At 41.0% G+C, this 24520-nt stretch overlaps 1 protein-coding gene across 1 annotated transcript in view; it reads left to right on the top strand.

Annotated features, from left to right (window-relative positions):
* The first annotated feature begins 839 nt into the window (after window positions 1-839).
* Window positions 840-24520, top strand: part of LOC126251796 (transient receptor potential cation channel protein painless-like) — a 57420-nt gene continuing 33739 nt past the window's right edge. Inside the window, exons 1-2 of the mRNA XM_049952431.1 lie at window positions 840-1085; window positions 9463-9712. Of these exons, the coding sequence (XP_049808388.1) occupies window positions 875-1085; window positions 9463-9712 (461 nt within the window). The 5' untranslated portion in view covers window positions 840-874. The remainder of the gene's footprint in view (window positions 1086-9462; window positions 9713-24520) is intronic.

Here is a 24520-nt window from a genome sequence, read left to right as displayed (position 1 = left end):
TTACAGTTACTTGTGGTTACTAATTAATGTTGTATAACAGTCATAGCAAAAAACAACCTAAAATGCTCACATTCAGTCATTCCGCTTTCTTGTCACAATTATACAGGGCAGTTCAAAACTAGACGGCAAAACTTCAGGAATGGATTCCTCATATAACAAGGGAAAAGAGGCCAGTTAACATGGGCCCTTAAACCCATACCTCAAGAGCTTTTAGCACGTGTGCAGTAGAAGAGATGTACTTCGCAGTAGCGAAGATGGAACAAGTTCTCATTGCTGTCACAAGATGCATTTTACAGTCCATGTTTACTAGACTTTCCTTCTCCATTTGGTCCATACTACGTACTCCTAAAACATGGAAAGCAAAGAGTTAGGATACCATAGTATCGAAGATGAAGTGTTACTCATAGCTCTTGAGGTATGCATTTTAGAGCCCAAGTTTACTGGACTCTTGTCTTGTTGTTGTATGAGGAATCCATTCCTGAAGTTTTGCCGTCGAGTTTTCAAACACCACGTGTAAGCCACTAGAAGTACAATATGTGACTTATCAAACGCACAGCAGCACAAAAAGGATTGTTACGATTCTGACTAAAACGTTGGATTTTACAATATGTTTAACTGTCAGTTTGTCTAGTTATTTACATTTCCTGGGATAAATCCATGTCTCGGATCACAACCACTGCATAATTCCCACAGCAATAAAATCATGTTTTACATAGACAATTAATAATAATTATGGTTGATTAGTTTTAACGGCTGATTTTGTCAGTAAGCTGCAACTGCACTAATGGGTTTGATGTTTTTTACTTCCAGAACGCGGTCTGTCTATATGATTTATGTAACAGCCTACAATTAAAAAGCATACTGACAGAAGAAAATGGTAGGGGGAGGAGAACAAGGAAGCAGTGAAGCAGTCACTGAAGAGGGCGTTGCAGAGACGCCGCATGTAGACGCACAGCGGCAACCCGACAACCAGAAGACTCGCGCGGACCACAAGCAGGACAGGAAGCGGCGGGAACTCGCACGTTCCTCACATTCCGTGGACCAAGCCGTGAAGGGGGACCTGCCGGGGTATGGAGCGAGTCCAGGTACACAGTTGTTAAAAACTCCATTGAAAATTAACTATAGTTAAAATTGCTACCAAAAATTTGTGCATATTCGTCGAAAATTTAACATACGTATCAAAAAAATTAAATATGCGTAAGGCATATTTGGCCGAGAGTGTCCTACTGGGGAGTTTGGTCGCCTTGGTGTTAAGTCATTTTATGTGACGCGACGTCTGCGACTTGCTTGTCGATGGTGATGAAATGATGATGAGGACGGCACCCACAAACCCAGTCCCGAGTGAAGAAAATCGCCGCCCCTGCCAGGAATCGAACCCGGGATCCCATGATCGAAAGCCAACAATGCTAATCACAAGACGATGAGCTACTGACTAACATATCAAAACTCTCAGAATAAAACAACTTTCAAAAACTATTATATTAACCTTCCTAGTACCACTGGTATCAATATGATCCCAAAAGCATTTTGGAAATATATTTCATCCTTTTTTAATTTTTACAACACCATAAGACTTCGATATTGCAGTGTGCGTGTTGGTAAGAAGAACGATGGAATGTTCCTTCGGACATGAATGCATGTCCCAAGGAACAGGCACTGGGGCGACAGCATCCAATATGAAATACTTGCGCAGTTGTGCATACGGACAAACATCAGCTGAATAAGGAAATGACAATGAAAATTTGTGCCAGACCGGGACCCGAATCCGGATTTCCCGCTTTACAGGAGACGTCGCCTTAACCACTTCGACTATCAGTGGACGACTCACAGCCAGACCCCAAACATCCCCATGTATCGTTCCTGTGTCACAACTAGTACTTGTACACACGTTTGTGCACAGATAGCCGAAGCGGTTAAGGCTCGCGTGAAGCGAGAAATTCAGGTTCGAGGCCTGGTCCGGCACAATGTTGCCATTCCCTTATACAGCTGATGGTAGTTCGTATTTGTAACTGCATATACATTTCATGTACATTAAAAGTTATTCATGTTTTTTGCACCGAGTACCGCTGGGGTCAATATGACTCCAGCTTAAACTCTTCGATTGTTTCTTGGATGTAACATTTATGAAAATAGAATGATAAATGTTATGTCAGACAGCTGCTAATTTCTGTAAACAGTTGTTAGGGTTTCTTGCATCAGCTGTTGTGATCTTCCTGATACCACCGGAGACATTATGAACCCATAAGTACATTGGAAAATCATACCTCCCACCTTTTCAAAGCTGTTTTTTTTAATTATATGACATTCTCTCTCTGAGTGAATTGTATCCAATGACGTTTTGTCCAGTTTTCTATTTACAACACTTTAAAATTTATTCGTGGTTTTTAGCAATGAGTACCACTGGCATCAATATGACCCCAATCTAATTTACTTTTTTTTCTTGAACGTAATACTTCTGTGAATAGAATAATTACTGTTATATTAGCCAACTGTAATGTGTGTTCTTATGTTTGTTCACCAAAATACTGACATTATATCCGGTGTAAATTACTTGGGGTCTGTATGACTCCAGCGGTACTCAGTGAGACAAAAAAAATCCTGATAGTAGGAAGGTTAAATAACTCTCCACTATTTTCTATTTTAAGCTAAAACTTTCATGACCTATTTAGCTTTTACTACTGAACAATTTGTTGTTTATGTACATTTAGAATACATCCCTGCTTACAGTGAAATTTGCTACAGAAGATGGAGCAAAGAGCCATCGTAAGTTGTTCATTCAGTCCACAGAGTCATTTGATGCAGCTCTCCACCCTAGTCTATCATGTGCAAGTCCCTTCCTCTCTGCATCACTTCTCCACTCTACATCAATTTTTACCTGCTCACTGTAGTCAAACCTCGGTCTCCGTCCTCTATTCCTCCCTCCATAACCAAACTGACCATTCCTTGACGCCATATACTGTGTCCTATCAGCCGATTGTTTCTTTGGGTCAAACCGCACCATGTATTTCTTTTATCTCCCTAATTAGATTCATCGCCTATTTGTTTGTTATCTTATCTACCCATGCAATCTTTAGCATTCTCCTGTAACATGACATTTCAAAAGTTTCTGTTTTCTTCTTGTACTAAACTGTTTATCATCCACGACTCACTTCCGTACAAGGCTACACATCACACAAATAACTGCAGAAAGCGTTTTCGCATACTCAAATTTACTTTGATGTTAAAACAAATTTTCTTGTTGACATACTCTACCCTTGCTATTCACAGTCTGTATTTTACACGAACCGCTTCCTGCAGAAAGGCAACGTGTCCATATTTCCTACTTCTACAGTATGGAGGGAAAACTGAGTAAAACCGGTTTAATGTAATTTATCTCCTGACTTATATTTCTGGTTTCTAGATGCATGTATACTTGCTTATTATACACACGTTAAAGTCAAATATGACGTAAGAGAAAAAAGGAGGATGACTTCGTAGGTGGACATGTTCCCTTTCTGCAGTACGCTGTGTTTTCAAATTAATTTGAGGGTTAAGTTACTTGTTTTGAAACAGAATTGTGCTTATAAACGTCTTTTATTGTAATAAACATTGTTTGTTGCATATATTTCAGAATAATATTCTTAGTTACCTTCAACTGTATCGCGAAATGCCGTTCTTGTCGGCCATGATGTTACTAAATCCCCAACACTGCACCTAATCTTGAAGGATATAGATGAAAGACGTCTTGGTGTCGTCCATTTTTTTGTTCTTTATAGGCTACACAGATCGTAGGCTTTCTTTCAAGGGAGACCCTGAGAATCCTTTTCAGGTGTCTACGAACGACTCTATCACAAGGATCGTCGTTCAACCAGGTTCCTTTGTGGAACGTAGACCCCCAAGAATTGTACTAAACAAAAGAATCCACTTTCATTTGAACAATAGAAAACTTGCCATCATTTCTTGAGGAATGTTTTATGAGTTCAACAACGGCACCCAACACCATGTTCCGAACTAGTTCCCTATCTGTAGTAACCGAAAAACTGACGCCATTCCCAGACTCTTCTTTTTTTATGGTAAACAATACATTCATCCACTCACAAAACATTGGAAGAAGGGGACCTCTCCCCATGTCACGGTCATATTAGCTGACGATGATTGCTCAGGGCTCAGGGGAGTGCAGAACCACGATGCATCACTGAACGCAATGGAACGTCGTTCATCAGTAGTCCACGTTTCGTCGTCACGGCACCAATCCAAACACAGCTATCAGTTTTAAACACGACTGTCTCTCAGCAAGCGTATATAAATTTCAACATAGGAAACACACAGCTAACAGTTTGGAAATAACTGTCTGGTACATTAACCTAGGTTTAGATACCTCTAAGGATTTCTTCATCAGAATGAAATATTAAGAAATTTTACTGTTACATTGCAAGAAACAATGGTCAAAGATTCAAGTAGTTACTCTCAACTCAAAACTTAAAGTTGAACACGTTCCAGCCTTTGACACGTATACCTTGCTGGAAGCATCAGGCAATTCTGATGAAGATATCCTTAGAGGTGTCGAAACCTAGGCCAATGTACCAAACAGTTATTTACAACCGGTCGGCTGTGTGATTCCTATGCTGAGACAGCTATCAGTGTTCTGGTGTTAACGATTGCCTACACATGGGATGGTAAATTCGCTAGCCCAGCTGCTACTGGACTAGGTGTGGGATGCGCAGAATGTTGCTGGAAGTGCATTAACTGTTTTCAGATGGCAGGCGCAGATGTGAAGGAATTATGATGTTCTTGGTGCACGTAGCGGCGATCCTCCCTTCTGGTGATAGGACGCGCTCGACCGGAACCTTGACGAAGAAAACAGCTGCCCTCAGATTCCCATATAGTTCAAAATCGGGCCACTGTCATATCCGAATGCCGCTCAACTGTGGATATTGCAAGTTTCGACCACCTGGTCAAATGGGGACCATCAATGGGACAGTGAGGTGCTGATAACGTTGTCTCTTACGAGTACGCAACGTACCCGTGCCCTTCAGAAGGTTCGCTTTACATCTGACGCTGTTCGAACCATTTCCTTATCTAGCCAACCCTGGTAAAAACATTAAACACTCTGGTGGTCGTCCTAGCAGTCATTTGCAAATCGAATAATTGACATACCGCCGAAGGCATGTGTGTGTGTGTGTGTGTGTGTGTGTGTGTGTGTGTGTGTGTGTGTGTGTGATTACGTTAACATCCGACTGTGTCTTCTGGATGCTTTTTTTTAATTTTTTTTTCAGGCAGTTTGTAGTAAGGTACGTTTTTAATTTCCTTTTGCAACTTTGCGAGTAACTTGCACCAGAATACAAAAATCCGATAGGAACCCTTGACTAGGAGGCAAAGGTTCCCCAATCCCGAATGTAGTTCGTAGTCGACAGTCGATATGACCTGCTGCTTTCTGTTATAAAGGGAAGCCTCCACGAATTTGATCTTCCAAGTAGAATTTTATGATCCACATAATCCAAAGCCCTGAAACCGTCACAGAACAAAGCTACGAAGAACGAGTCCATTTTCCATGGCAGACTACATTTCTGGAATTTCTGAAAAGGCTGTCATGAGTAAAATATTTCTGAAACTAGAGGTAAAATACTTATCTCCATTTTTATAGTTGGACGTCACTGTCGCCTGTTTAAGTCTGTCACGAAGTATCCCTTGCGGCAGTGACTACAGTGGTAACTCAGCAGGAGTTTTATCGCGGCAACACAGGACTTTAATACTCTGCCAGACACACCTTCAAACTCAGAAGAGATTTCACTCTTCAGATACTTCTGTTGCCTCTCAAAGGGTCTGCACATGGTACAAAAAGAGTATGTCTATTTAATTCCAGATAATGTGTATTGGTTGCTCTTTAGCAACCGCAATGTCTGCCACTCTCGTCAATGAAATTGGTTGCTAGTGGTTTCAGTGCGCCAATATTTCTGTTGTAATTATTAACTAAGACTTTAATTTTATTTTTGTCACTTCTTTTGTTTTTTCTTCTGCTTACTAGTATTCCCAATCATTTCTGCATTTTTCATGGCGAGCTTCAATTTTCTGTATATTGTGCATGAGTTTTTTTCTTTTTGATACCAAACAGAAGCATCTAACAAAACTAGTTATAATAGTTTAATGGCCTTGTCACGCTGGATGCACTGGTTCTCGAAAGATCACGGACGTTAAGCAACGTCGCTTCCCGTTAGTACTTGGACGGGTGACCGCCTGGGAACATAGGGTGCCGTTGGCTGAGGGACACGCAAGTCGCCGAAGTAGCGTCCAATTGAAAGATGTTCACCATGCCATTGAGCAATACATTATTACTATTATTGTTATTGTTATTATTATTACTTGTACTGTAAATGTATAAAGGTTTCCGTTCTTCATACAATGATTTTAATCACACATAGCCATCACTCTCAGTCATTTTATACCCACTGACCTCCTCTAGATTTCACGACGAATTACAGGCCCCAACTATAAGCATCCATGTATCTCTTGTATATTTTCTAATGTCACCCCTTATCTCCTGGAATCAACCAGTAAAATTCATTGGCACGCGTACTGTCCATTCACTTAACTGCATGTCACACCCTCCTTCACTTCATTGTCAGTGCATTCATAATTACGTCGTCTACTCCACTTGTTTCCCTTACCTCTTCATTGTTCACTGAATACTCCTGAGTTTTAAATGGTTTTCATACTAGAGGTCTATATTCACTCCCATGAATCAAATTACTGATTCTAGACCTTACGTTTCAAACATACTGCGTGGTTCACTTTGAAATCCTTTCTTATTCTTCCAACAGCAGTACCTGATCACTTTTACTCTGCTTCTTTCTTTTGGTGCCCATCCAGTTGTATTCTTTATTCGCCTCATCTGTCCTCTCCTGCTTCTAGTAAGTTTTACCCTCATCAGTCTTAGAAGAAAACTGGACACAAAGTGATGGAGGAATAAGTTTAAGAAACAACACTGTTTTTCAGATTTCTTACCAGATTTCTTCCAGTAATATTTATTAAAACACTATAGTAATTGGTTAAGTTTCTGTGATACTTCATTTTTTTAACTTCTTGTTGTGTTTTATCGTCATCACTTGATAATTTGCTTTTACATCTCATTCACTGAAGAAATTTGGGTGTATGAATAAAATGGCTCTTGCACTATATCCTTCGATCCTTGTTGGGAATTTAACTATAGGAAATAATCCAAAGCTACACATCAACAACGTTAAGTGTCCTCTGTCACTGCTAATAAAGAGAATATCAGTATTAACGAAGCCGCAAATAATGATTTTCCAGCTAAGCTGGTGTAATGTTATTAATACGCTCTGTAAACGTCCAATGAAATTCAAGGTGTTTCCGCTGGTGGCTTCGTATCTATTGATGTACCTTGACCACTGTTAAGATACAGCATTCGAACATCTGTTGAACACAACATTTACTAATCTCTGGGGCCTGGATCTCGACACCAGTTTTTGTATATGTATCCATTCCCTCTTTTCATTTATTCGTCTTAAAATAACGTTAGTATCCATATGGAAGTATCCAGATTAATTGTTCTGCAGATGGACATGACACTTCTGTTTACATTCCATTTGCGCTTTCATTTTCCAGGACTTATAAGAGAAATGCTCCTTTTTACGTGTAATGGTCTTACGTTTTGTTGGAAGACACTACAAGTCTTCTCTCAGATCCACATATTCTGCCAAGCAGCAAAATTTTGCTTTGCAAATAGTTGTTTCAACTGTATCCATATTTTTTACTCTGCAGCTCTATGATTCGGAATAATTTATCCTGAAAAGTGACCAAATTAAAATGTGTGAATTCAGTGGGGTAGGATGAACACTCTCTGATAAATCTTTTCATGTTTCTAGCAATTAATAGCGCAAGCAAGTAGCCGTTTACGTAAATCATTCGAATGAAGACCAGGTGGCTTTTTTTTTCGATCGCTGTGAGAGGTTGTTGAGTGTATCACTCAAAGAGTGATACAGTCTTCGCAGATACGTATCTGGCACCTCGATTGTGTAATTCATGTTATGATCACAACTGCTGCCTGTATCTCCGAAGTCAGTTACATGATCGTCTACATACATGCGTTTCCTTTATCACAGCTTGAATCATCGAGTCTTGCACTTACCTTGAAAATACGACAAACCTGCTAATTTTCACGCGAGTTCTCTACTACATGGCCCAGACGCAATCATGTGACCATCAGCTACGTTCGACGTCAACGTGCAATAACCATCCTCACACGGCAGATCTAGCACTAGCAGTGGAGGGTGTATAAAGCGTGCTGGGGGGACGCGAAAAACAGTGCCATCGGCTGAAGACCATTAAAGCTATCAAATTAAAGTTTTCTGCACCCTATAATGCCATCGGCGTTGTAATGCAAAAACGGAGCGATTTACATGACGTCAAAAAGGGCATGATTATTGGCTTTCGGACCAAGGGTGGGAGCATTTACGAAACACCTTGCATGGCTAAATGACCCTATCCAAACCCGGCTTGAAGCAACTGTGGCGCATCACGGGCCATAGATGATAGGGGTGAATGACGGCTGCAGAGACGAGTACGGGCGAATAGACATGCAACTGTTGAGCAACTGACGGCCCAGATGAGCCAAAGAGCTACCAACAGTGTCTCCTCAACGATCGTTCAGCGAACATTTCCGTGTGCGGGCCTCGCAGCAGGCGCTTGGTTCATGCCCCCGTGCCGACTGCTGTTCATCAGTGGTGAAGGCAGGGATTTGAGCTCCAAAATACAACTCGTCGTCCTCCTTGACCTTTTCAAGTGAATCACGTTTTATGCTCCACTGGACGCAAGACCATTGGTGTGTACAGCCCTGTAAGAATCGTCCAAGCTGTAGGAGGGGAAAGTTATCGTCGCGTTCCCTGAGTGGTCTCGTCATTGAAGAAGGCACAATGGATGATCGCATCTATACTTGGGGACCCATGTCGTTACCTACATGTAGTTTGTTTTTTCCTCGGCACGATGGCATCTACCAGAAGGACAACGCAAAGTGTCTCACAACTCGCAGTGTATGTGAGTGTTCGAAGAACACCAGGCTGAGTTCGGCGTACTTCGCTGGCCACCAAGCATCCCGAATTAAAACCCAGTCGATAATATATAGGACGACCTCGAACGCACTGTTTGCCCCACGGATCCTCAACCGAAAAATCTGGTGCAGCTAGACGAGGTATTGGAGGGGTCATGGCACACTCCTGTCAATACCCTCCAGAACATTACTGACTCTCTTCCTCCACGTCCGCGCTGCTAAAGGTGGTTATTCAGGCTTTCCACAGGTAGTCACATTATCGCGACTGGACCGTCTAGTTCTAGTTCTGACATTCTGCTCTAGAGACTGCTCTCCAGTAACAAGATCTCCTTGTAGCTCTTAAGTCTTTATTTTCTAGCCTTTGCTTGCACCTTATATCCTCTGCTATTACACTGTTTCTGAACAACTTGGATCGCCAGAAAATGACCAGCAACGGCGTCTCCTGGAGGCGCTAGAGACGGGGGACCTGCCGGCGTTCCAGGAGCTGCTGAAGTCTGGAACCGTGGACCCCATCTTCCGCTATAAGCCTCCTTTCTTCAAGAAATTCGGCACCTGCCTCGAGATAGCCTGCCGCACCGATGGCCGAGCAGCTTTCGTCCAGGCACTGCTGAATAATGGAGTGCGGCCCAACAACATCATTCTGCCAGAGCCCATACACTATGCAGCCAAGTGAGTCGCTACGTAATTGTATTTGGTTCTGTAACCATAAAAACACTTTCTATATCATTTGTTTTAGTCATTTGCAGATGGGCACTGGGCATACGAAAATTGATTTACCGATATAATGTAATCGATGTAGTCTACATCGTCAGCACTGTGGCTGCGTTTGATGTGATAGATCACTTATCGTAAACCGAGGAAACGGCAGAACAATAGTGTCCACAACCCACCTTCGTCAGATACATGCAGAATACTAGTATATTAGAATACCTGAAAGTTCTATCAGGCCAATTTAAGAAGCAAGAGATTTCTAGTATTGCTTTGATTGGTGTGGTTTTGGAATCCTACATTAGTATGGTTGTGGAATCCTTCGTAATAGAGTTTCACATTCTTTTATATATTATCACTCTACAGTTTTGTCGAAGCGACTTCCGTCAAACAAAATATTGGAATATACTATTATCAGCAATGATAAGATCCGCTGCAGTTTTAATTCTTTTATTTTCTAAAAGAAAAGCACAGTTCGGTTTCTGACCTGTATGTGTCCCATCATCAGATGCATTAAAAATGTGAGTCCATAAAAGTGGAAAAGTCGAATAACGGAAGTTAAATTATGTTACAATAGTGTATCCTTTGTAGATGACATAAAACTGGAGGCCTTCTCAATTACCAGGCCAGCTACAAACCTGCTCATAGTGTAGGACAAAGGTTCGGGCTTAAGGATGTGACAAGCAAGTATTAACATGAAGTTTTGTTGTTGATCTTCCAAACACAGTGCTGCACACCCACCCCTCAGGCCTGTGCCAAACACACACCAAAAGTTGAAATGCCGGCGAGAATGGCCGTGTAGCGATAACGTAAGAAATTGGTTTTAACCGTCAGTTGGGGCCGTCAGTGAGCTCGCTTACGTTGCGGCTACACGACCTCTCCCACAGGCGTTTCAGCTTTTGGTGTGTGCTTGGCACGGGTGTGTGTGTGTGTGTGTATCCAGCACTGTGTTGGAAAGACAAGCTAACTTCATGCAGATCTTTTGTTTGGCACGCCCTTAAAGCTCAGACTTTTGTCCTGCGCCGGCCGGTGTGGCCGTGCGGTTCTAGGCGCTTCAGTCTGGAACCGCGTGACCGCTACTGTCGCAGGTTCGAATCCTGCCTCGGGCATGGATGTGTGTGATGTCCTTAGGTTAGTTAGGTTTAATTAGTTCTAAGTTCTAGGCGACTGATGACCTCGGAAGTTAAGTCGCATAGTGCTCAGAGCCTTTTGAACCATTTTGTCCTGCTCTGCGAGAGGCTTTCCGGCTGGCCTAGGAATAGAGGTGGTCTCGTGTTTTATGCCATGTACTAGGGATGCATTATTTTAACCTAATTTAACCTCTGTTATTCGACTTTTATGGACTCACATTTTATATGCACTAGAAAATGGGACACTGATCCCGAAACCGAGTTATGCTTTGCTTTAAGAAAATAAAAATTTGTACGACTGTAGCGGATCTTATAATCGATGATGAATATCAACAGCTATGGATGTCCCTTAAAGGGAAATATATTATTAGTTTTTGCATGTCTACATATTTTACTTTCCAGTAGAATGCTTTTTAATTGAAGCTAGTTCGGTGGCTTGTGTGGCAGTTGTATTAAGCACGACTATCTCGAATAGGAGGTAATGATGAATGCACAGAGTAGTATCGTGTTTGTGTAGTTCCTGACTAGAGAAACGTGAGGATGAAACCGGATGCCGGCACATAGCATACTCTCCTCGAAAAGCGCCAAGATTATAGTTGCCATTCGTGATCACCACCTGCAGTGTCACGTGCCATTTCTCTTTGAAAATCTGCGAAATCATTTAGAATTTAACCCAGAACATCGATATACAGACTGGCGATCATAAATGTGCATGTAACTTCTACTCTTTTTGCCAGCCAAATATCGATAAGAAAATTTTATCATCTGGATCCAAACAGGCTACTACCACAAAATGATACCGATCTTGGTTACGAGGAGATTAAATTCCACGGCATGCGTAACACTATTCTACCACATATGTTCATCGACAACCGTAAGAAGAATTAATATGCGGCCAGTGTGTGTGGATTTCTGATTCTAATATCAGTCGCCTTCTATTAAGTCATTGAGATAGTCGGTTCGGAAAGGTCACCGATAAGATAGTTCATTTCATCCTTCGGTAGTAATCCCAGTGAGTCAATTTTCATTCGAACATTGGTCCGAAGTTTTCATGCCAAGCATCAACGATTTCTCGATTTGTTCAGTGATTGTCGTGGCTATGATATTCCGTTCGATTGCGTTTTTTTTTATGGTGGGGTAATGCGGTGGTTACTAGAAAGACTCGCGAATCTTGCTTTGCTAGTTCCGTCTGAACGAAAGTTGCCCACGAAAGACACGATTCCCTGTTAGAATTGCTGTTAGAAGTTGTTGTTAGAAGTAATTTATCTTGTCGCGAAATTGAAGTAGATAGTCCCTGTGAGTTAGTGTGGGCAGAGACCATTGTAACCAACCGGAATAAAATAATAATTGGATCCTTTAATTGACCTCCCAATTCAGATGATGCAGTTGCTGAAAGATTCAGAGAAAACTTGAGTTTGATTTCAAACGCGTACCCCACTCATACGATTATAGTTGGTGGTGACTTTAATTTACCCTCGATATGTTGGCGAAACACATGTTTAATTCCGGAGGTACGCATAAAATATCATCTACATCTACATCCATACTCCGCAAGCCACCTGACGGTGTGTGCCGGAAATTGTGCCAAACGCATTCTCTGAAAATTATTTCGAGCAGTTAGTTCATGAGCCCACGCGAATAGTAAGTGGTTGTGAAAACACACTTGACCTCTTAGCAACAAATAAACCTGAGCTAATAACGGGCATCGAAACGGATACAGAGATTAGTGAACACAGGTTTGTCGAAGCGAGACTGTGTATTGTAACCCCCAAATCCTCCAAATATAAACGAAAAATATACATATTCAAAATAGCAGATAAAAATTCACTTGATTCCTTCCTGAGAGACAATCTCCACTCCTTCCGGATTAATAATACACTCCTGGAAATGGAAAAAAGAACACATTGACACCGGTGTGTCAGACCCACCATACTTGCTCCGGACACTGCGAGAGGGCTGTACAAGCAATGATCACACGCACGGCACAGCGGACACACCAGGACCCGCGGTGTTGGCCGTCGAATGGCGCTAGCTGCGCAGCATTTGTGCACCGCCGCCGTCGGTGTCAGCCAGTTTGCCGTGTCATACGGAGCTCCATCGCAGTCTTTAACACTGGTAGCATGCCGCGACAGCGTGGACGTGAACCGTATGTGCAGTTGACGGACTTTGAGCGAGGGCGTATAGTGGGCATGCGGGAGGCCGGGTGGACGTACCGCCGAATTGCTCAACACGTGGGGCGTGAGGTCTCCACAGTACATCGATGTTGTCGCCAGTGGTCGGCGGAAGGTGCACGTGCCCGTCGACCTGGGACCGGACCGCAGCGACGCACGGATGCACGCCAAGACCGTAGGATCCTACGCAGTGCCGTAGGGGACCGCACCGCCACTTGCCAGCAAATTAGGGACACTGTTGCTCCTGGGGTATCGGCGAGGACCATTCGCAACCGTCTCCATGAAGCTGGGCTACGGTCCCGCACACCGTTAGGCCGTCTTCCGCTCACGCCCCAACATCGTGCAGCCCGCCTCCAGTGGTGTCGCGACAGGCGTGAATGGAGGGACGAATGGAGACGAGTCGTCTTCAGCGATGAGAGTCGCTTCTGCCTTGGTGCCAATGATGGTCGTATGCGTGTTTGGCGCCGTGCAGGTGAGCGCCACAATCAGGACTGCATACGACCGATGCACACAGGGCCAACACCCGGCATCATGGTGTGGGGAGCGATCTCCTACACTGGCCGTACACCACTGGTGATCGTCGAGGGGACACTGAATAGTGCACGGTACATCCAAACCGTCATCGAACCCATCGTTCTACCATTCCTAGACCGGCAAGGGAACTTGCTGTTCCAACAGGACAATGCACGTCCGCATGTATCCCGTGCCACCCAACGTGCTCTAGAAGGTGTAAGTCAACTACCCTGGCCAGCAAGATCTCCGGATCTGTCCCCCATTGAGCATGTTTGGGACTGGATGAAGCGTCGTCTCACGCGGTCTGCACGTCCAGCACGAACGCTGGTCCAACTGAGGCGCCAGGTGGAAATGGCATGGCAAGCCGTTCCACAGGACTACATCCAGCATCTCTACGATCGTCTCCATGGGAGAATAGCAGCCTGCATTGCTGCGAAAGGTGGATATACACTGTACTAGTGCCGACATTGTGCATGCTCTGTTGCCTGTGTCTATGTGCCTGTGGTTCTGTCAGTGTGATCATGTGATGTATCTGACCCCTGGAATGTGTCAATAAAGTTTCCCCTTCCTGGGACAATGAATTCACGGTGTTCTTATTTCAATTTCCAGGAGTGTATGTGTGTAGACTAGATGTGGCTTGAATTCAGAGAAATAGCATCGGCAGCAATTGAGAGATTTATACCAAATAGCCGGCTGAAGTGGAGGTGCGGTTAAAGGCGCTGCAGTCTGGAACCGAAAGACCGCTACGGTCGCAGGTTCGAATCCTGCCTCGGGCATGGATGTTTGTGATGTCCTTAGGTTAGTTAGGTTTAACTAGTTCTAAGTTCTAGGGGACTAATGACCTCAGCTGTTGAGTCCCATAGTGCTCAGAGCCATTTGAACCATTTTTATACCAAATAAATTAACAAACGGCGGAGCTGATCCTCCTTGGTACACAAAAAGGGGCCGGAACACTGTTGCAGAAACAACGAAACATACACGCCAAATTTAAACAGACGCAAAATCCCCAAGATTGGCGACCTTTTACAGAAGCTCGAAATTTAGCGAGGACTTCAAAGCGGGATGCTTATAACAGTTTTCAAAACGAAGTTTTGTCTTGAAACCTGGCAGAAAATCCAAAGAGATTCTGGTCGTATGTGAAGTATGTTAGCGGCAAGAAACAATCAATGCCTTCTCTGCGCGATAGCAATGGAGATACTATCGAAGACAGTGTTGCAAAAGCAGAGTTACTAGACATAGCTTTCCGAAATGCCTTCACGAAAGAAGACGAAGTAAATATTCCAGAATTCGAACCAAGAACAGCTGCCAACATGAGTAACGTTGATCTAAATATCCTCTGAGTAATGAAGCAACTTCAGTCACTTTATAAAAGCAAGTCTTCTGGTCCAGACTGTGTACCAATTAGATTCCTTTCAGAGTATGCTGATGCATTATCTCTATACTTAACAATCATATACAAACTTCGCTCGATGAAAGATCCATACCCAAAGACTGGAAAGTTGCACAGGTCACACCAGTATTCAAGAAAGGTAGTAGGAGTAATCCACTTAATTAGAGGCCCATATCATTAACATCGATATGCAGCAGGATTTTAGAACATATATTGTGTTAGAATATTATGAATTACCTCGAAGAAAACGGTCTATTGACACACAGTCAACATGGGTTTAGGAAACATCGTTCTTGTGAAACACAGCTAGCTCTTTATTCGCATGAAGTGTTGATTCCTATTGACAAGGTATTTCAGATAGATTCCGTATTTCTGGATTTCCGGAAGACTTTTAACACTGTACCACACAATCGGCTTGTAGTGAAAATGCGTGCTTATGGAATTTTGTCTCAGTTATGTGACTAGATCTGTGATTTCCTGCCAGAGAGGTCACTGTTCGTAGTAATTGACGGAAAGTCCTCGAGTAAAACAGAAGTGATTTCTGGCGTTCCCCAAGGTAGTGTTTTAATCCCTTTGCTGTTCCTTATTAGTCGTTTATCGACTAATAGTGTCATCAGAAGATCGAAACATATTTGCAAAACGATTTAGAAAAGATATCTGAATGGTGCGAAAATTGGCAGTTGACCCTAAATAATGAAAAGCGTGAGGTCATTCACATAAGTGCTAAAAGAAATTTGGTAAACTTCGGTATCATGATAAATCAGTCAAATGCAAAGGCCGTAAATTCAACTAAATACCTAGGAATTACAATTACGAACAACATAAATTGGAAGGAACACATAGAAAATGTTGCGAGGAAGGCTAACCGAAGACTGCGTTTTATTGGCAGGACATTTAGAAAATGTAACAGATCTAGTAAGGAGACTGCCTACACTACGCTTGTCCGTCCTCTTTTATAATACTACTGCGCGGTCGGGATCCTTACCAGACAAGACTGACGGAGTACACCGAAAAAGTTCAAAGAAGGGCAGCACGTTTTGTATTACCGCGAAATATGGGAGAGAGTGTCTTTCTTTGACTGCTCCTAACCAGTTTAGGTGTCTTCCTTGTAATCCATCCGTAATATTACATGTCTGCGTTCTTTCTCTTATTACTTCATTTCTTGCGTGAAGCCGGGAAGTTCCATATGTTCTTAAGTGGTCCATTTCTAAAGTTCTAAGTCTCTTCTTTTATTTCTTCTGTGTTCGAAGCATTCACTCCCATAGCTTGCTATTGGTACCACGATGGATTTGCACAAACGCATTTTAATCTTTAAACTCATTTTTGATTACTAAAGTACAGGATGTGTAGTTCCTGGATAGTCGTCCTTCTCTGTTTGATCCATTGTTGGTTATCTGTCACATCTTCCATCACGTATGGGATTCTAAGCAAGTACTTAAACTCTTTACACACTTTAATATTACATACTCAAAACTCCAGGCTACTTCCCTCCTTACAGCAACATAGATATTCTGTCTTTTCAAAATTAATTTTCAAACCCCACTCTTCATACTCTCCCAACAACGTCCTAAGCACACATATATCCCGACCTTATCATCAACGACCCTATCATCATCATAGAGAAGTGTGTATATAGCCTGGTTCTCTACTTCCGTCCCTATGACCAAGCAATTCCTTCGCAATAGATGCGGTGTCTTTTGCACATACATCTTAAAGAGTGTGAGAGACAGACAGAATCCTTGTTTCAGTACTTTAGTTATTCTGTAGGCCTCTCCAGAAATTTCTTTCCCCACTTTAATGAAACATCCTGCCGAGTTGTAGAGGTTTATGATACTTCTTACATAATTTTTTGTCAGTTCCTCTAACCACAGCACCTCGAACAATACCTTGAGTGGCACTGTGGCGTATGCTTTTTTTCAAAATCTATGTAGACTAGATGAAGGGTTAGATTCCTTTCCAATCTCTTCTCCATTTTCTGTCCTAGGTAAAGATGTTATCTACACATGACCTGCCTCTTTGTTCTTCCATTTCGTTTGTAGACTTCTCCACTCCTGATTTTAACATCCTCTCTGACAGCATGCTAATTGAACTTGTGATACTTAAACCATGATAATTACTATATGTTTTCTTGCTTCTTTTTTATGTTTGGGGCTTAGAGTCGTTAATACCCACTCTGCTTGGATTTCCTCCCTAAAACATATACATTTATCAAGTAACTTGTTTAGATATTTATACAGTATGCTTGGGTCATACCTAAATAACTCTACAGGAACATTTAGAGGACCTGGTAATTTCGCAATTTTCATTCGTGTATCCGTCTTCTGTATCTCTTTGGTGGTTATTTCCTCCACCATCCTAGTTCCCCCGTACTTCCCAGTTTATTTCCTTGTGCTGTGTCCTTTCTTCTGCTAGAGGCCTTTATAATGCTTCTCCAACTCTACAACAGACTTATAACCAGCAGGTTTCTCTTCCTTTTACTTTCCTCCTCAGCCCTGCAACCATTTTCCACGCTGCCGCCACTTTTGTGCTCCACATGCATCGATCGCCTTTGTGTTTCATTTTTCCTTTTGCTAATGTCCTTTTTATTTCTCTACTCATTCTAACATACAAGACTCTATAGTGTTTGTCCCTTGATGTCAACCAATTATTATAGAACGTCTTTTTCAGGTTTAATTTTCTTTCAATGCTTTGGGTCCATCGTTGTGGGAGCTGATCTCTTTCTTCTTATTAGGGCCGTAGTGCTTCAAATGCTGCTTCTTGAATGTATTAATTTAATTCCTTTGTACTTATGGTCCACCGTACTTTCTTCTCAGTGTCTCACTTTGTCTAACAATCGTACTGTATAAAGAAAATGTACACTCTTGTTTGAAGCTATCTAAAATGTGTTCATAGTATCCATTGTCCATGTGGGAATACTTGCCTCTTTAATTTGGCCCTATCATCGCCGAACCTAACGTGAAGTGCAATATATACATTCGCTGTTGCGACTATGGACAATCATCAGCTATATAGGACTAAGGGCAATGAAAATTTGTGCCAAACTACACTCGAGCCCCTATTTCCCGCTCATCGCGAACAGTCACCTTACCATTAGGCTATCCATACACGACTCAAGGCATGACCCAAACTTTCATATGTCATCGTTCCTGCGTCACAGCTTGTAGTCGTCCACACATTATGTAATTCCCGTACGTGGCAGGGCATTGTAAATGAAAGTCGCTGCCCGGTATCAGCGGTCATAACGTTATATGCATACATGTGCGAAGAAACATTGCATCATTCCTCTTAACAACACAGGCACTGCAATTTCGCAGTATTCTAGGATTTTTTGCACTAGCGTCTTGTAAGCGCTTCCTGATAAAGATACGCTTGACTTTCCCAGTACCCTTCCAACAAATTTGTCCTGCAGTCTACTTCCTTACTCGTGGTTCAAAGTAGTCGTCCCATTTATCAACTGAAGACAAAGTCTGCGAACGAGTTCGCGATCATGTGATGGCACTTTATTTGTAAAGGCCCATCTTAGTCAGATAAATTGTACAATTCTTAATTACCGGTTTCGACTATTTCCCTCTTCAGATCTATTATATATAGAAAAACAGTGTGACAAACTAAGTTCAGTTATCTAAAGCTAAATCTACAACAGGACTAGTAATGCATAAGAATAACAAAAAATATTAACATGATTAATCGTCAAGCATATTAGCCATCAATATCATAAAATATTCTAATATAAGTATCAATGTCAGTATCCATTTACCTAGACAGGAAATGCGTGCTGCTGATGGCCTGGCTGCGTTCTGTATTTATACAAATAACTGAGACCAGCAGAGGGCACTAGTGCTAGGGTACCTGAGTAAGCATCGTCCTAAATATAATAGTTAAAATGCAGTATGCGCATTCATTTATGAAAATTAGTTCTCTTGTCAGAGTTAGCGTTTGACAATAAAACATGAACTGATGAACAATATGTGGAAACAAAATCTGTACTTAAAATCCACATAAAACATGTCAAGAGTAACAATAGGAAGTTCCTCTCCTAGCAAAGTAAATAACACATAACTGTGTAAAAATCAGAACAAAAAGTGGCCTCACCTCTTTGTCGATGGTGGCCGGCGCACATGATCGAATGCCAAGCTGCTGCGGCCCGCGACACTGCTCAAACTATTTGCTTTATGAATACTCGTACATCAGAATAATCATTCAAGTTAAACTCAATTTTTTTTGATTGAGCAGTAGCCTCGGTTGTTCTTTTCTGTATAGGTAAATTTCCATTTTCTGCAGTAGATTCAGTAACTGACTTTTTGGTGCCTTATGCAACAATTCATTATTACCCCCTTATATTTCCTGCCACATGATTTTCTTTGTCCAAATGTGTACCGATTGCATTCTTATTTTGGCGATATCTGTGTTCTTTAAAATAAGTCTTGAAATTCCTTCTCATCCAACCAATGCAAAACTTTTCAGTCTTGGAGATCGATCATGTAGACACCAGAATCTAAATATTTGTTTCTGATGTTACCGTTTGATATCCGATTTTTACTTTCGTTTTTCTGAAAGGATGTGCAGTTCTTTCAGAAAATGCACCATTGTATGACATAGCAACAAACCTCATGCACTCTGGATCTATTATCTCCTTCTTGTCAAGTACGTTTGACTTTACACTAAAGAAGTTTTATAACAAGTTACGGTCAAAAATACATGACTAGAAGTCATGACCTATGGTGATTTCGATAGAAAGTTTTACTTCTTAAGTAACAATATGGTGGCACTTGTAATCAAGGATTTGTTTAAATGCATCATACATGTTTTTGTTTAACTGGAAGCTTATAGTAATAAGCAAACCTTACATAAAGTTTTTGTTTGTTACTGAGATCTTTAAGATCAACTAATACATAACAGAAACTGTGGTCCTCCAAGCCTAAACAAAATGACCACAGTTGGATGAGTGCATCTGCGAGAGGTGTGAATATGAGAAACACTGATGTGGGAAGGAATTACATCCCAGATCTCAGCTGCTTGCAGCGCTCCTCTCCAGACCTCTACCGCCACCAGAGCAATTTTGTGAGAGATTTATACAGTTACTAGGAAACCTGATGACGACATTATCAATATCAAACATCGTGGTGCTATGTTATTTCTCTACAATTCAGAATTAACACGTCCTCCTTCCAGGTTTCAAACAAATATATTGTGTGAAACAGTGCATTCATTCTTTAACTTTGCTTTACACATCTGTTATTACTTACTTATTTCGTAGCGATTTTTTTAATCGAAACTGTGGGAAACGATTGGCTTTAAAGGATATGTATACAAGATTAGTTTCGTTGGAAGGCTACATGCTGGTCATTTACAAATACCCAAAAGACATATTTGTATAAATTTAACATTAATGAACAAATAATTCTCTAGTGCTACTGAGGCTCCTACACTTAAAATTACGATTTTTCACAGGCTACCAATATTTAAATAGAATTTCTTTCATAACATAGGAGATGTACAGAAGAAATGATTTTAGTTTATATTTAAAACTTGTTTTTTATATTATTGGGCAAATTGTTGTTGATGCATGATGAATCATTTCTGGGACCCTGATAGGTTTCATAATGACTAGCAAAGTTTATTTAACAGTATGGCAAAATACTACCTTGTTATCTTTATTACCAAGTCCATGTCATGACGGGATGGACTGTGACAAAAATTACGAAATAGATATACATAGAGTATGAAACAATAGAAATAAATTTTAAAATATTAACCAATTTAATATATATATATATATATATATATATATATATATATATATATATATATATATATATATATAATGTGCTACTGAAACATGAGTTCCCTGAAAGACTCCCTAGTTTTGGAGAAAGGTCAGTAAACCCATTCACTTTCTTCAAAGTAAAAAATTCCTGGATGATCAAGAGTGGATGTAGTTTCAAGTTTCTTGAAAATTTGTACTACAACCTCTCCAGTGGCAAAACTTACATTTCTGGGTAGTGATCCGAACGTTCTCAGGGGAATGTCTGGAAAGCTATCTCTTGTTTTGGACAGTCAACGGGTTGGTATAATTATGGTCTCTTTCTTGCAGGTGTTGTGATCATGTATGTCATGCCTCTTCCTCTAGATTTCCCTTAATGTGAAAAAGGCACAAAAATACATAACGACTTTAAACAGCCATTATTCCCAATTTTGTGAATAATGGCCTGAAGTGCTCCTGTTTCCTATTTGATGATACGATCCTTATTGCCTTTCTTTTGGAGTAGTAATACTTTCTTGCAGCCTATAGAGTGACCCCACAGTAACAGGCCATGGCTGAAATGACTGTGATACAATAATAATATACTGTTAGGAGATGCTGATCAATTATTATATGCTTCAGTTTTCTCAGGAGGTATATAACTCATAGCAGTTTGTCACACAGGTGTTGTGTGGTCTTGCCAAGTGAGTTTGCTGTCGACCTTGAACCTCAGAAATTTCAAAACCCCCACACTGTTTAGGCATCCTTTGTCACTGAGGCTACATCTCAATTTCGCATTTTTTCTTTATTGATTTTCAATTTGTATATAGTAAACGATTCGTTTGTCACAACAAACAAGGCACCTGCTTCTTCTTAAGCCTTACTGATACTGATGTCTTTCGAGTACAAAGTTCTGTCTTCCACAAATCGCAAGAACTGTCCTTGAGAGCTTAAGTCATTTACAAAAAGAGGATAGGGTCAATCACCGATCCGTGTGACACGCTGTATTCCAACTTCCGCCTACATGATAGCGCTCCTTTAGATTGGTGTGGTACGTTCTGCCTTCTGTTATCCAGGTAAGATTTGAGGGTTGCCAGAACACTGCCTCGCACTCCATACTGATAACACTTATTTAGAAGGACCTTATGAGAAATGCAGTCAAACGCCTTCTAAGGTCGCTGAGTACCACAGCTAATGATTATTTTTCTTCAAAGCTGTGCTTTATCCAAGTAACCAGATCTAGTGCTGCTGTTGTTTTAAATTTACCATTCTGGAAACCATGAGAAAACTTCATTAATTTCAAGGTAATTTGACATTTGTTCTTTTATTACAATCTCAATGATTTTAGCAAAGATTGGTGGTGTAGAGATTGGTCTGAAGCTTTCTTTCATGCCTTTGTCACCCTTTTTATAAACTGGAACTGTCTGTGCAAGTTTCAGATAGTCTGGAAATACGTCATCAGAGGGACTCTTATTAATTGCCATATCTAATGGTTCAGCAACATCATGTGAAACTTACATGAGGATATTAATGGATATCCTGACTGTCAGAAGGCTTATAAGATTTTGCAATCTTTATTATTTAATTTCTTATAATTTCCTCCACTTCATCATTGTGCATGTTTTTTTTCATTTCTTATAGCAGCTGCTATATTAAAATCAGGGTTTGCATTTTTAGTGTCTCTCACAACGTCAATAAAATAATTGCTCAAGTCATCTGAACTACACAAGCTTAATGGAGCGGTGGTTTTCTTCCCGCATTCGTTGATTAGGTCCCATACTGTCTTGCAAGGGTTGTGAGCTCCTTCAATGAACCTATCATTGAGTTTCTTTTTGGCTTCTTCTACGTCCTTTCTATAAAGACTTTTTGCATGTAAATATTTGCTGTAAAACATTTCCTTTGGCCCGGGATCTGTTGCTGTTTTGAAGTCGTGTAGTAGCAGCACAATGCATCTCAATTTTTTATTTCACTAGTATATCAAGTTTTTTCTTTCTCCATATTTCGCCTATATTTTGGCATGTTCACGCGGTATTTTCTGGTCTTCTGTGGACAGATAGTCAAATTTGGTTTAGCTGGTCTGGAAGAACTCTTTAAATGCATCAGCCGCTGCTGTTTCTTGTAATTCTGGCTACCACTCTAATGCAGATAATGCTGTCTGAAAAGGACACAATTTTTCCTTATTTATGGCCATTTTGTGAGTACATAATTAGAATGCCATTAACCTGTTCGTTGATTATTAGCTCTTTTTTTTAATTTCTATGACCAGTGCTCTGTAGTTAAAGATCATTTGCTCAACTACACTCATCTCACGTTCTCAAGTAATCAGGTTTGTGATCACAGTGTCAAGGCAGACATCAGCTCTGGTTGATAATTTTTTTGCTACAAATAGTCCATCACTGGCTACTAGGTTCATAAATTCTCTCTCCGTAGTACTCTCTTTACCGAAATGTACACCGATATCACCGCATAATGCAGTTTTCGATTTCAAGTGCATTAGGTAGCACAGGCAAGATTGCATCTGGATGAGAAAATTTTCTGATTTGCCATTTGGAGAAGGATGACAGTCATGTCACAATCCCAAGTAATCAGTTTCGTGGTCACAGTGTCACAGCAGGCATCACAGCTGGTTGGTGATTGGTTTGCTACAAATAGTTCATAATTGGCTACTAGGTTCATAAATTCTCAGTCTGTAGTACTCTCTTTACCGAAGTGTACATTGAAATCACCACAGAAAGCAATTTTTGATTTCAAGCACAATAAGCAGTACAAACAAGATCCCAACAAGATGAGAAAATTTCCAAAGTTGCCATTTGAACAATGGTAACTGAGACAATTGTATTAAGATTTAATACCTCCAAAACAGTCAATTCTAAATCTAGGTCCACAGAGAAGCTTTTTAAGTCAATTTCCTTTGCACTGAATGTTCAGTTGGTATATATCGATACACCACCAAAGGAAGCAGTTGTCCTGTATCAAACACTTACCAAATTTAAGTATTCAATGTACTTTTAATACTCTGCTTCTTGTATTGCCAACCAATGTTCACACATATATTCACTTCTTCTATAAAGAATTATAACAAATCAAATTTAGTTCTGATACATTGTACACTAGCACTGCTTATGACTATGGGCGTGAAATTCTGAGCAGTATGTGATCCGTTTAAACTTAGTTGCTCTTGAGGTCTGCCTGTAACAGAAGAGTTTATTTCACAGGAATACTGGCCACTCTCCAGAATAAAAAACGCTTTATCACAATATTTTTTGGCCATAGTGTCATCCATTACCTTATCTCTAAGGTGAAAGTCAACAGTGTCTTTGGAACTCTTATCAAGACCCTTTGCTTAAAGATTTTCAGCTGTAAAGTTGTTATGATAAGGAAAGATCTTTTTCAGGAAGTTAATGACATTTTCAGGAGTTCTTCCATTTTTGACTCTGCTCATGTGGAGCCACAGCCTTTTTTCATCATGCAGCATTCCTTGTTCGTCTCCTGTACCAACTATTGTTTTGACCCTGCTTTTAGATTTGGCATATCCAGATGCAACAGAATTCCGGTCTAGTGAGCCTACATTCTGTTTGGCACTTAGTAGTGCACTTTTGTACAAATTCTTGTGTTCTTGAGCCGCAGTCTCAACATATTTTTCTCCTCAGTAGCCGGCCAGTGTGGCCGAGCGGTTCTAGGCACTTCAGTCTGGAACCGCGCGACCTCTACGGTCGCAGGTTCGAATCCTGCCTCGGGCATGGATGTGTGTGATGTCCTTAAGTTAGTTAGGTTTAAGTAGTTCTAAGTTCTAGGGGACTGATGACCTCAGATGTTATGTCC

Source organism: Schistocerca nitens, chromosome 4 (genome assembly GCF_023898315.1).
Source record: "Schistocerca nitens isolate TAMUIC-IGC-003100 chromosome 4, iqSchNite1.1, whole genome shotgun sequence".
Classification (NCBI taxonomy): domain Eukaryota; kingdom Metazoa; phylum Arthropoda; class Insecta; order Orthoptera; family Acrididae; genus Schistocerca; species Schistocerca nitens.
Note: the sequence above shows the minus strand (reverse complement) of the source record. Positions and strands in the feature narration are given on the sequence as shown.